The sequence below is a fragment of the Schistocerca cancellata genome, chromosome 2 (assembly GCF_023864275.1).
Source record: "Schistocerca cancellata isolate TAMUIC-IGC-003103 chromosome 2, iqSchCanc2.1, whole genome shotgun sequence".
Classification (NCBI taxonomy): Eukaryota; Metazoa; Arthropoda; class Insecta; order Orthoptera; family Acrididae; genus Schistocerca; species Schistocerca cancellata.
The window spans coordinates 506,722,553-506,735,220 of NC_064627.1; the positions used below are offsets into that span (position 1 = coordinate 506,722,553).

At 46.8% G+C, this 12,668-nt stretch overlaps 1 protein-coding gene across 1 annotated transcript in view; it reads right to left on the bottom strand.

Moving 5' to 3' along the window:
* Window positions 1–12,668, bottom strand: part of LOC126146505 (transmembrane inner ear expressed protein) — a 59,843-nt gene that overhangs the window by 12,954 nt on the left and 34,221 nt on the right. Inside the window, exon 4 of the mRNA XM_049915625.1 lies at window positions 821–932. Within this exon, the coding sequence (XP_049771582.1) occupies window positions 821–932 (112 nt within the window). The remainder of the gene's footprint in view (window positions 1–820; window positions 933–12,668) is intronic.

A 12,668-nucleotide genomic window follows, 5' to 3' on the forward strand; every position in this document is an offset into this window, starting at 1 on the left:
AGTGCGTGAGAAAGAGGTCAGAAAACTGAAAGCACGAATTCGGGAAGTCCATCCACAAGTGGAGCACCCTCTCCTTCAGCATGACAATGCCAGAACGTAAAACGATTTCAGCAACGTCTGCAACAACCCGGCGCCTTGGGTTCACTGTCATCAGTCATCATCAATACAGTCCCGACTTCGCCCCATCCAATTTTTGTTTTCAAAACTTAAAAATACCTTTGAGGACTTCACTTTAACAGTGATGAAGGGATGTAGCCAGAGTTGAGGTTATGGCTCCATCAACAAAATCAAACATGCTACAGTGGCAGTATCAACAAACTGTTCTCTCGCTGGGAGGGATGCATCACTTTTCAGTATGCCCTCGGACTGTGTTTGTTGTGTTATCGAACTTTGTTTTGCCTCTCCTAAGTAGAGTGAACTGCAGGAAGTGCTTACTATGGTCGCTCTGTCAGACAGGAGACAGACACGGTAAGAGAAGTGTGTCCCCTGTGCGTGCACAACACAAGTAGTGAAGTCCTTCTGGCTAACATTGGCCACTGCACTGCTAGTGTAGTAAATGAGTCGATGTGTAGATCAGACTGTACTATCAGTACTATGTGACGAGATGTCCACTGTCAGAGGCACTACAGGTGCAATAAGAGGATAGCGTCCTGCACACATACGTAATAGGAGTAGCGAATCCTTGTGGCAAGCACCAGCCGTCGCGTTGTTAACACGGTAAGTGGATCAATGTTGGTAACTGAGGCTGTAGCAGCGGCGCCAACTGACTTGCCAGTAAGCTGCTCGGAGTTATCCTGGCGGCCGGGCAGTGAGTGCCTACCTGTGCCTGCGGCCGAGTCCTTCGGAGGGCGGCGGCGGCGGGCTGCGGCCGGAGCTGCAAGAGGCGGGGCTGTCACACTCGGAGCGGCACTCGGCCTGCACCCGTTCCAGTGCTGCAACACCAACACACACCACACACTGGCGACCTGCCCACACTCTCTCTCGTTCTCTCTTCTTCCAAGTAAACTAGTAATTCCAGAATCAATTGTAACTTCCCAGCAAATTAAAACTATGTGCCGGCAACGCTCTACCGACTGAGCCATTCAGACATACTCACGACCTATCCTCACAACCTCTCATCGCTCACTCCACTGCGGAGTGAAAATTCATTCTGGAAACAATCCCCTAGGCTATGGCTAAACCACTTCTCAAGAATCCTTTCTCCTGGAATCGCTAGTCCCATGTTACGAACGAGAACGTTTGAAGAGCAAGGGAGAGGTACCGGCGGAAGTAAAGCTGCGAGGATAGGTCATCAGTCATTCCCGTATAGCTGAGTCCCTAGAGCGTTCCCACGAAAAGGCGATGACCTGGGCTTGAGTCTCGGTCCAGCACAGTTTTAAGCTGCCAGGAAGTTTCTCGGTTGTTTGGTTGCCTTTGGTATTCGAAAAACGTTCGACGCTGTAGCATATCGTTGACTGCTAACCGAGATAAGATCGTAGTGAGTACCTAACAGGTATGCCATTGCATATGAGAACATTTGATTAATGGGACCACATACGTTATGCTAGACGACGAATGTTCTACAGAAATTAAAGTAATGACAGGAGTCTCCGAAGAAAACATAGTTGGACTGATAATGTTCTCAATACGCATAAACAAATTATCAGACAGGGCCAGCAGCACTATCATATTGACGCTGATGACGCTGTTGCTACAGGGAATTTTCGTCGTTGAATCCTCGTAGGGAAATGCACAAATATATGTACAAAATTTCCCCTTGCTATAACGAATGGCAGCTCTCTTTAAATCTGTAGAAATACAAGAGAGATACAAGAGAGAGCGGGTCAGCTCGTGCAAAATTTCAGCAATGTGCTAAAATAATTTTATAATTAATACACTCCTGGAAATGGAAAAAAGAACACATTGACACCGGTGTGTCAGACCCACCATACTTGCTCCGGACACTGCGAGAGGGCTGTACAAGCAATGATCACACGCACGGCACAGCGGACACACCAGGAACCGCGGTGTTGGCCGTCGAATGGCGCTAGCTGCGCAGCATTTGTGCACCGCCGCCGTCAGTGTAAGCCAGTTTGCCGTGGCATACGGAGCTCCATCGCAGTCTTTAACACTGGTAGCATGCCGCGACAGCGTGGACGTGAACCGTATGTGCAGTTGACGGACTTTGAGCGAGGGCGTATAGTGGGCATGCGGGAGGCCGGGTGGACGTACCGCCGAATTGCTCAACACGTGGGGCGTGAGGTCTCCACAGTACATCGATGTTGTCGCCAGTGGTCGGCGGAAGGTGCACGTGCCCGTCGACCTGGGACCGGACCGCAGCGACGCACGGATGCACGCCAAGACCGTAGGATCCTACGCAGTGCCGTAGGGGACCGCACCGCCACTTCCCAGCAAATTAGGGACACTGTTGCTCCTGGGGTATCGGCGAGGACCATTCGCAACCGTCTCCATGAAGCTGGGCTACGGTCCCGCACACCGTTAGGCCGTCTTCCGCTCACGCCCCAACATCGTGCAGCCCGCCTCCAGTGGTGTCGCGACAGGCGTGAATGGAGGGACGAATGGAGACGTGTCGTCTTCAGCGATGAGAGTCGCTTCTGCCTTGGTGCCAATGATGGTCGTATGCGTGTTTGGCGCCGTGCAGGTGAGCGCCACAATCAGGACTGCATACGACCGAGGCACACAGGGCCAACACCCGGCATCATGGTGTGGGGAGCGATCTCCTACACTGGCCGTACACCACTGGTGATCGTCGAGGGGACACTGAATAGTGCACGGTACATCCAAACCGTCATCGAACCCATCGTTCTACCATTCCTAGACCGGCAAGGGAACTTGCTGTTCCAGCAGGACAATGCACGTCCGCATGTATCCCGTGCCACCCAACGTGCTCTAGAAGGTGTAAGTCAACTACCCTGGCCAGCAAGATCTTCGGATCTGTCCCCCATTGAGCATGTTTGGGACTGGATGAAGCGTCGTCTCACGCGGTCTGCACGTCCAGCACGAACGCTGGTCCAACTGAGGCGCCAGGTGGAAATGGCATGGCAAGCCGTTCCACAGGACTACATCCAGCATCTCTACGATCGTCTCCATGGGAGAATAGCAGCCTGCATTGCTGCGAAAGGTGGATATACACTGTACTAGTGCCGACATTGTGCATGCTCTGTTGCCTGTGTCTATGTGCCTGTGGTTCTGTCAGTGTGATCATGTGATGTATCTGACCCCAGGAATGTGTCAATAAAGTTTCCCCTTCCTGGGACAATGAATTCACGGTGTTCTTATTTCAATTTCCACGAGTGTAGTTTAAGACTCTGTGGAATAAAATAAAATGAAGTAAAAAATTATGGTAGCTGCGGAAATCAAAGCCGACCCAATTAATTGCCAGGCAGTGCACTTGACCACTGCGCCACGGCGCCCATGCCGCAGCTAATGCTAAAAAAATCCTCATACTCTACGAGTAAACAGACTGTGTTTCACTATGTCGTCGTGACTTAATATTGTTGTTTTATTAGCTTTACATGAGGCTCTAATACCAAGTATGTCGTTCATATGTTTATGATTCCCTCTACCTTTTTTTAAATTAATGGCTTGATATATCCTAGACCTTTCTCCCCCCCCACCCTACTCTTCCTTGTATCACACACACCACTGTTCTCCAATAACAAAAATATGGAAAGCAGGAAAGTGCATTTAAAATATTACAACTGCAGATCCAAATCTTTTCATACACTTCCCTACTAAAATTCCTTGTGTAACACCACATATAGCCTTTGGACTTACAAGGATAGTAATCGTAAGTACATTGAATATATTAACTTTATGTACATAAATTGAACTGTTCAAATATATTTAAATTTTATAATTAATCGTTTAACATTGCGAGGAATAAAATAAAATGGAAAGAAACTGATGGTAGTTTCAGGAATTGAACCCAAATTCACAAAGTACCAGTCAGTGTACTTGACCACCGAGACACAAAACCGACATGTCAAGTGCTGCTCAAAAATCTCTCATGCACTAAACTCCTTAGAGAGGCTTTTACCTTTTCCTACGAAACACTCACGCAAAATATTCTAGGAACCTGAAAGGGACATCTGCATGCTTCTACTCATTACCTCCTCCAAAGGTCTACTGGAAATGGGTCTCTTTAGCAGATCATCTACAGAATTCGCCATGTTGCTTGCCCTAAACTTTACACGTGCTTTCAAAGAATAATACTGACCTGGTGCTGTGAGAAACGAGTACCCACAGTATCGCAAGGGATGACATCACATCAGAGAATGCGCAGTCGAAAACAGACAGCTGCGCCCCTGCTCTGCTTTGATCGTGGCTTGGCTAACCGTCATTTCAGGACTCGACTCTGGTTTATGGTTATTATGGAGAGAGCACTACAAAACATGTTCTGGTCCGTCTTATTTGCAAACCAGCGTGCATTCGAAAAGAAATGGCGTACTTTTAATGCAATCTCTGGCCTACATTCGAAGAGCATTGGCATTACTTAAATGCGATACTTATAATGCGCTGTCGCAAACTAGCACATGACCTCCGGTCGCCACTTACAAATAGGAAGGAAATTTTAGTGGGGGACCAAAGACTGACAACAGTAAGTAGTCCATTAGGATGCAATGGTTACGCAAAGACGAAGAGGCTTGCACAGTACAGACTAGTGTGAGAGCTAAATCAAACAAATCTTTGGATTGAAAACTACACAAATAACAACGAGGAGACAAACAGTTAACTAAAACTCAGCGAACTGTGAAGTTTGCCTAAAGGAGACACAGTGATCCCCCCGAACAAGTGCCCATTACTTTGATCTTGAGCTACCAGCTGTGCATTAGTGTTAGTGCAAGTGGGTGTATAGGGGAGATGCACGAGATCGTTGTCCCGGTTCTGGACAGCGGTAAACAGATTCGCGTCTCGAAAGCTGCATCAGACAAATGGTCCAGCCATTGTCCATCCCGTACTGACCACAGTGCATATTGCAGCCAATGTTGCCCAGCAGCATCATGTAGCAGAATTAGAAACCATATACTGGAGGTTTGGGTAAAAACAAGGGTGCCTCTTGCCAGGTTTCCTCTCGCCTTTATAACGGCAGAAAGAGATGTGCTCGTCCAGCATCTTAGGTATCTTACGTTACAAAAACTCGAACATTAATGTGAATTAAAATTCCTTGTTTAGTAATGACAGCATTACGCGAAGACGTAAATTAGGCTACATGCATCTTGACAGATAAGAAGTTCTATGTATTTCAAATGCAAATGTCTCTAAGCACTATGAGACTTAACATCTAAGGTCATCAGTCCCCTAGACTTAGAACTACTTAAACGTAACTAACCTAAAGACATCACACACATCCATGTCGAAGGCAGAATTCGAACCTGCGACCGTATCAGCCGCGTGGCTCCGAACTGAAGCGCCTAGAACCGCTCGGCCACAACGGCCGGCCTCTATATACACTCCTGGAAATTGAAATAAGAACACCGTGAATTCATTGTCCCAGGAAGGGGAAACTTTATTGACACATTCCTGGGGTCAGATACATCACATGATCACACTGACAGAACCACAGGCACATAGACACAGGCAACAGAGCATGCACAATGTCGGCACTAGTACAGTGTATATCCACCTTTCGCAGCAATGCAGGCTGCTATTCTCCCATGGAGACGATCGTAGAGATGCTGGATGTAGTCCTGTGGAACGGCTTGCCATGCCATTTCCACCTGGCGCCTCAGTTGGACCAGCGTTCGTGCTGGACGTGCAGACCGCATGAGACGACGCTTCATCCAGTCCCAAACATGCTCAATGGGGGACAGATCCGGAGATCTTGCTGGCCAGGGTAGTTGACTTACACCTTCTAGAGCACGTTGGGTGGCACGGGATACATGCGGACGTGCATTGTCCTGTTGGAACAGCAAGTTCCCTTGCCGGTCTAGGAATGGTAGAACGATGGGTTCGATGACGGTTTGGATGTACCGTGCACTATTCAGTGTCCCCTCGACGATCACCAGTGGTGTACGGCCAGTGTAGGAGATCGCTCCCCACACCATGATGCCGGGTGTTGGCCCTGTGTGCCTCGGTCGTATGCAGTCCTGATTGTGGCGCTCACCTGCACGGCGCCAAACACGCATACGACCATCATTGGCACCAAGGCAGAAGCGACTCTCATCGCTGAAGACGACACGTCTCCATTCGTCCCTCCATTCACGCCTGTCGCGACACCACTGGAGGCGGGCTGCACGATGTTGGGGCGTGAGCGGAAGACGGCCTAACGGTGTGCGGGACCGTAGCCCAGCTTCATGGAGACGGTTGCGAATGGTCCTCGCCGATACCCCAGGAGCAACAGTGTCCCTAATTTGCTGGGAAGTGGCGGTGCGGTCCCCTACGGTACTGCGTAGGATCCTACGGTCTTGGCGTGCATCCGTGCGTCGCTGCGGTCCGGTCCCAGGTCGACGGGCACGTGCACCTTCCGCCGACCACTGGCGACAACATCGATGTACTGTGGAGACCTCACGGCCCACGTGTTGAGCAATTCGGCGGTACGTCCACCCGGCCTCCCGCATGGCCACTATACGCCCTCGCTCAAAGTCCGTCAACTGCACATACGGTTCACGTCCACGCTGTCGCGGCATGCTACCAGTGTTAAAGACTGCGATGGAGCTCCGTATGCCACGGCAAACTGGCTGACACTGACGGCGGCGGTGCACAAATGCTGCGCTGCTAGCGCCATTCGGTGGCCAACACCGCGGTTCCTGGTGTGTCCGCTGTGCCGTGCGTGTGATCATTGCTTGTACAGCCCTCTCGTAGTGTCCGGAGCAAGTATGGTGGGTCTGACACACCGGTGTCAATGTGTTCTTTTTTCCATTTCCAGGAGTGTATTTCATCGTACTTTCCTGACGAGTTATCCAGTTCCATTTAGGCTGATGAGAAAGAAGAAATTTTACAATACTAGTAACATAGAGGCACTATAGAATTCTTATACATTTTAAGGTAAAAAAAAAAATAAAGACGCACCACTAAGGAATCATCTGAATGGGAAAGAAATCGGTAGATGTCATGTACATGCACAGACAAATAAATGATTACAATTTCAGAAAAACTGGATAATTTATTCAAGGGAAAGAACTTCACAAACTGAGCAAGTGAATAACGCGTTGGTCCACCTCTGGCCGTTATGCAAGCAGTTATTCGGCTTGACATCGGTTGACAGAGTTGTTGGATGTCCTCCTGAAGGATATCGTGCTAAATTCTGTCCAATTCGCACGTTAGATCGTCAGAACCCCGAGCTGGCTGGACGGTGTAAATTTGGAAGAGAGCAGACCACCTTGCTGGCCAGCGCAGTCTTTGGTCAGCACGAAGAAAAGCAGTAGAAACTCTTGCTGAAATAAAAGTCCAGGATGGCCTGCCATGAGGAGCAACAGAAACGGGGCGTAGAATATCGTCGACGTACCGCTGTGTTGTAAGTGTTGTGGGAATGACAACCAAAGGGGTTCTGAAATGAAAATAAATGGCATCCGAGAACTACGAGTATCATTCATGGTTGTCAGGCCGTATGGCAGGTGACACTAATGCTGTCCGGGGAGTCTCCAGACACGTCTTCGTTCTGGAATCTCATTGGCTGGAGTGGAATTGCCTTCAGTGACGAGTCCCGCTTCGAACTGAGCCGTGATGACCAGCGAAGATAAGGATCAAACTTAAAGACTTACAAACATCTCCCACACAATTACACAAATGCCGTAGAGCCTACATGCAGATTCGATTCACGGATTCGTACTTCCATCTGCACACCGTCCACTGGTAAAATTTGTGATTATTTTAGCACACCTCAAGCATTTTCCTTGTTAATTTGGCGACTTCCCATGTGCGCCATAATCTCTTATAGACCTTCACGAAAGATACGCTGGAGGCACTACAACAGTGTATTTCAAATACTGGTTGTCTAAATGTACTCAACAGCGTTACGGCTTTTTTTCCCAATGCTTACCATCCAAATGTTCTATGAACATCCGCACCATTTTGGCAGCGGTGACAGCACCGGCAGAATGGGTCTGAATTCCTGCGTGAAGGGAGTTTCACGTATGATCGATGAGGAACACAAGCAATTGAGCAGTACTTATGAAAAATCCGCAGGCACGGCAACAATGGTGGTGATATTCTTATCTTTGTATACATTCTTCCACGTGTCAAAACTTTTCGGTGTGTGTGAGTGATGCTTTACATTATGTGCGTACATATATATCAAAAAAGAGCTTCGTTGATGCATGAACACACACAGTCAGCACTGCAACGTAATGGCGCAGAATTGTTGACGAAACCACCACTCCAAGGAATTTTCACTATAAAGGGAAATAAAAAGTGAAAACTAAAGTAAATTACAACAAAACAGTTTCTTAACGTGAACGAGCCGTCGGTTAAAATCCGGTAACGGCGCGGTTTATGTAAATAAACAGCGTTATAAAACGTGGCCGTTTGCTGTTATCTTCTCTGGAAGAATCACCCCGTATCGAGATGTTTTTCGCTTCTTCAAAAATATCTTCACCAGTAGTGGTTCCTTTTAATGGCTGTAATCCTAATAATTCTTCCGTTGCATTGTACTCCACATCGATTCCACGAACAGCAATTTGTAACTGAGCTGTGTGACAGATCAGAACTCTCGTCCCAAGTGGTCGGAAATGCCTCGAATCTGACAGCACGATCACCCACACTGTTTTTAATGTCATCAACCAACACAACATTTTGTCGTTAGTCTCGATAAACTTATTTGTGTGGATTATTTTTCTTTATTGGAACACAGTACATCTGCAATGTCCAAAAGACACGCGTTTACGAATTTTCTCCCAGCAAAAGGCTTTAATGATTTGGCAGTTTTGCTACTTATTATAAAACTAGCTTTAACCGAATGATCGTACCGCGTCCTCCGTTTGGCAAACATTTACTGTTGCTTGTCCAAATTGGAAAACAATATTTTAACACTGTATTTCGGCAACTGCTCTGTTGTTGGGCAACGTGTTTCGTAGAAAAGTGCGTTTTCATATTATTATAGTCTTTCACACACATAGTGGTTCGCAACACAACAGCTAAACAGGTTCATCTTTGTACATGATAAAGATATAATCCTCCTTCCATTTCTCCTGCATTTTACGACATTCAGCTGCATCTACTTTTCTCATCTGAATGCGTGTGAACTCAGTAAAGATATACGGAAACGCACGAAATTAACAAAAAACTAGCATTTAACTTAACATGTGAAATGACAACAGATACCTAGTTATGGCCTCTGCTTCCGTTATTCAGATCAACACGTTTCGCGTGCAGTCGCCTGTTACCAACGTTTGTCATCTACTAATGTGATAGCACAGATGTAGACAGAAAGCAGTAAACGACGTGTGTGTGTGTGTGTGTGTTGTCAGCACTGGTCCAGAGGTGAAAATACTTCTCCCCTCACCCGCGCAAAGTAGTGAGTGGTTTCCCCCACTCTACATACGTGGCCCACAACTTCGCACTCATAGTGGAGACATGTTTCTCTCATCATCATCATCATCATCATCATCATTATCATTTAAGACTGATTATGCCTTTCACCGTTCAGTCTAGAGCATAGTCCCCCTTATAAAATTCCTCCATGATCCCCTATTCAGTGCTAACATTGGTGCCTCTTCTGATGTTAAGCCTATTACTTCAAAATCCTTCTTAACCGAATCCAGGTACCTTCTTGGTCCACCCCGACTCCTCCTACCCTCTACTGTTGAACCCATGAGTCTCTTGGGTAACGTTGCTTCTCCCATGCGTGTAACATGACCCTAATCTAAGCCTGTTCGCCCTGACTGCTACATCTATAGAGTTCATTCCCAGTTTTTCTTTGATTTCCTCATTGTGGACACCCTCCTGCCATTGTTCCCATCTACTAGTACCTGCAATCATCCTAGCTACTTTCATATCCGTAACCTCAACCTTGTTGATAAGGTAACCTGAGTCCACCCAGCTTTCGCTCCCATATAACAAAGTTGGTCGAAAGATCGAACGGTGCACAGATAACTTAGTTTTGGTACTGACTTCCTTCTTGCAGAAGAGAGTAGATCGTCGCTGAGCGCTCACTGCATCAGCTTCGCGACACCTCGCTTCCAGTTCTTTCACTGTGTTGCCATCCTGTGAGAATATGCATCCGAAGTACTTGAAACCGTCCACCTGTTCTAACTTTGTTCCTCCTATTTGGCACTCAATCCGTTTATATCTCTTTCCCACTGACATTACTTTCCTTTTGGAGATGCTGATCTTCATACCATAGTCCTTACATTTCTGATCTAGCTCTGAAATATTACTTTCCAAACTTTCAATCGAATCTGCCATCACAACTAAGTCATCCGCATATGCGAGACTGCTTATTTTGTGTTCACATATCTTAATCTCACCCAGCCAGTCTATTGTTTTCAACATATAATCCATAAATAATATGAACAACAGTGAAGTCAGGTTGCAGCCTTGTCTTACCCCTGAAACTACTCTGAACCATGCACTCAATTTACCGTCGACTCTAACTGCTGCCTGACTATCTATGTAAAGACCTTTAATTGCTTGCAAAACTTTGCCTCCTATTCCATAATCTCGTAGAACAGACAATAACTTCCTCCTAGGAACCCGGTCATATGCCTTTTCTAGATCTATAAAGCATAGATACAATTCCCTGATCCACTCGTAACACTTCTCCATTATTTGCCGTAAACTAAAGATGTTTCTCTTTGTTGTCCAAATCCAGTGGCGGTAAAACGGCGCTGCACATGCGCTGAATAAGCAGAGCTTTCGCCGGTCTGCATCATGAGCTGGAAACCCGAAGCGAGTCGAGCCGATCGTCGGCGAAGATATCCGAATATGCGTACCGGGTGGAATTTTTTTCGCGGGCCGCACTGAAACCAGTCGCGGGCCGGATCCGGCTCACGGACCACCGGTTGCCCACCCGTGGTTTGAACGATTAACACCCTATATCTTTCACAGTACCAAACGAAAACTGTGTCTACGTCATTTTTAGATTTTTTCTTACATATGTTCAGTGATCATACTTTTTCGTAAGCAACAGCGTCATCAGCGAACAGTCTGAAAATGCTACTAGTTCCATTTGACAGGTCGCAAAGAGTAAGAGCAGTCATAGCATCCTTTCTTAGGTCACAACCGACTCTTCCCCTTTACTTCTCGAATGTACTGCGTTCTTTCCGTGAAATATTGTTCATGTAAGTCAAGTACGCAGGGAAGGTGCTTCATATAGTCTGATGTTTTGTAAGTGTCGGCAATGCAATTAACAGTTGTGCACATTTTTAGCAGCTAGGAAGACGGAATCTACCGAACTCCAGCGTCCACGATTAGCAATGTTGTGTGTGTATGAAGAGCGCAAGTAGTGTTTCACAAGAGCGATACATTCGTGCTGAGTTACGGAGGGAACCTCTCCTTTTTCAAGGAAGGTAACTACATTCGCTCTTGGATTTTTGTGCAGGATCGTGCTACATACATTCGCTAGACGTTTTGGTTGCGACCTGGGTCAGAACGTGATGCGCTCGACATTTTCGAAAAGGCTACCAGCTGCGGTGTGTCTCCTCGTCGGGGGGTTATCCTTGCCAGACGGAAGGGGCGTTTGATTCGATCCGTGTGTCGTGCTCCGCTGAGCCCAAACAATGAACTTGTTTCAGGCAGCGTCATAGCGCGCGAGCATTGCTCGCGAGGGGAACCGTCGTGGAACAAGGAGCTCTTGTATTTCGTAGGCCGGCGATCTCGTCTGAATATGGACGCCGTGTTGTCAGCCAAACCGCACAGGCACCGGTTCTGCTCGCTTTGCCAGAGAGTTTTGTGTTTAAATGCAGTAATAAAATGAATGGGCCACTACGCGGAAGTGAAAATAGGAGAATAAGACAAACCCCGACGGCAGAACTGCAATAACAAATCAAAACTCTAGGTGTAAAAATGTCACATAAATATCAGAATAAAAGCCGAAAGCTTCGTTGTTTAATATCCAAGTTATCTGCAAGCGTGCGGCGAACAATGTGATAGTGCTGCTGATCCCGTCTTTACCACGGACAAGATTTGTCAGTCCTCGCCAGCAACGACCGGCCACTTACTCGTATTTTGTTTCCTCCAAACATTTTGTTCGTTCTACACGGAAACCATTCCCAGTTCACAATCAGTCTAGCAGATCTGTTATGGCGGAACTCTTTACCAACTACTGGACATGATAAATAAATTAAGAACCCATTGGCAAGTCTTCGAAACATAGACTCGGTGCAAGTCAAAGAGTTGTAAGCAACGCGTCTATAGGACACTGTGTTCGATTTCCTTCTGCACATCACAGAAAGACTAAAAAGGAACCGTATTAATCCTAGATTAAGAATAACCGATTTTCTAGATGTGGAACGTTAGTACCCCACAATACTTATATAATCCCAGGTGGAGTATCATCAGTTTACGGATGGGCAGAATAATTATATGTACCTACAAATAGAAAGAAAGTCAACGGTACTGGACCTGACTGGTCGATTAGAATTCTCTGAGCACTTAATTGTCAGGTGTCCTTAAAGTGACAGAGACTGCAGTCATGTTAAAGCAACGCTCAGCGTTTAATCAAGCGTTAAACAGCATATCCAGACAAAAAGTACGCAAGTTCGGATCCAGCAATATCATTATTAAGCGTC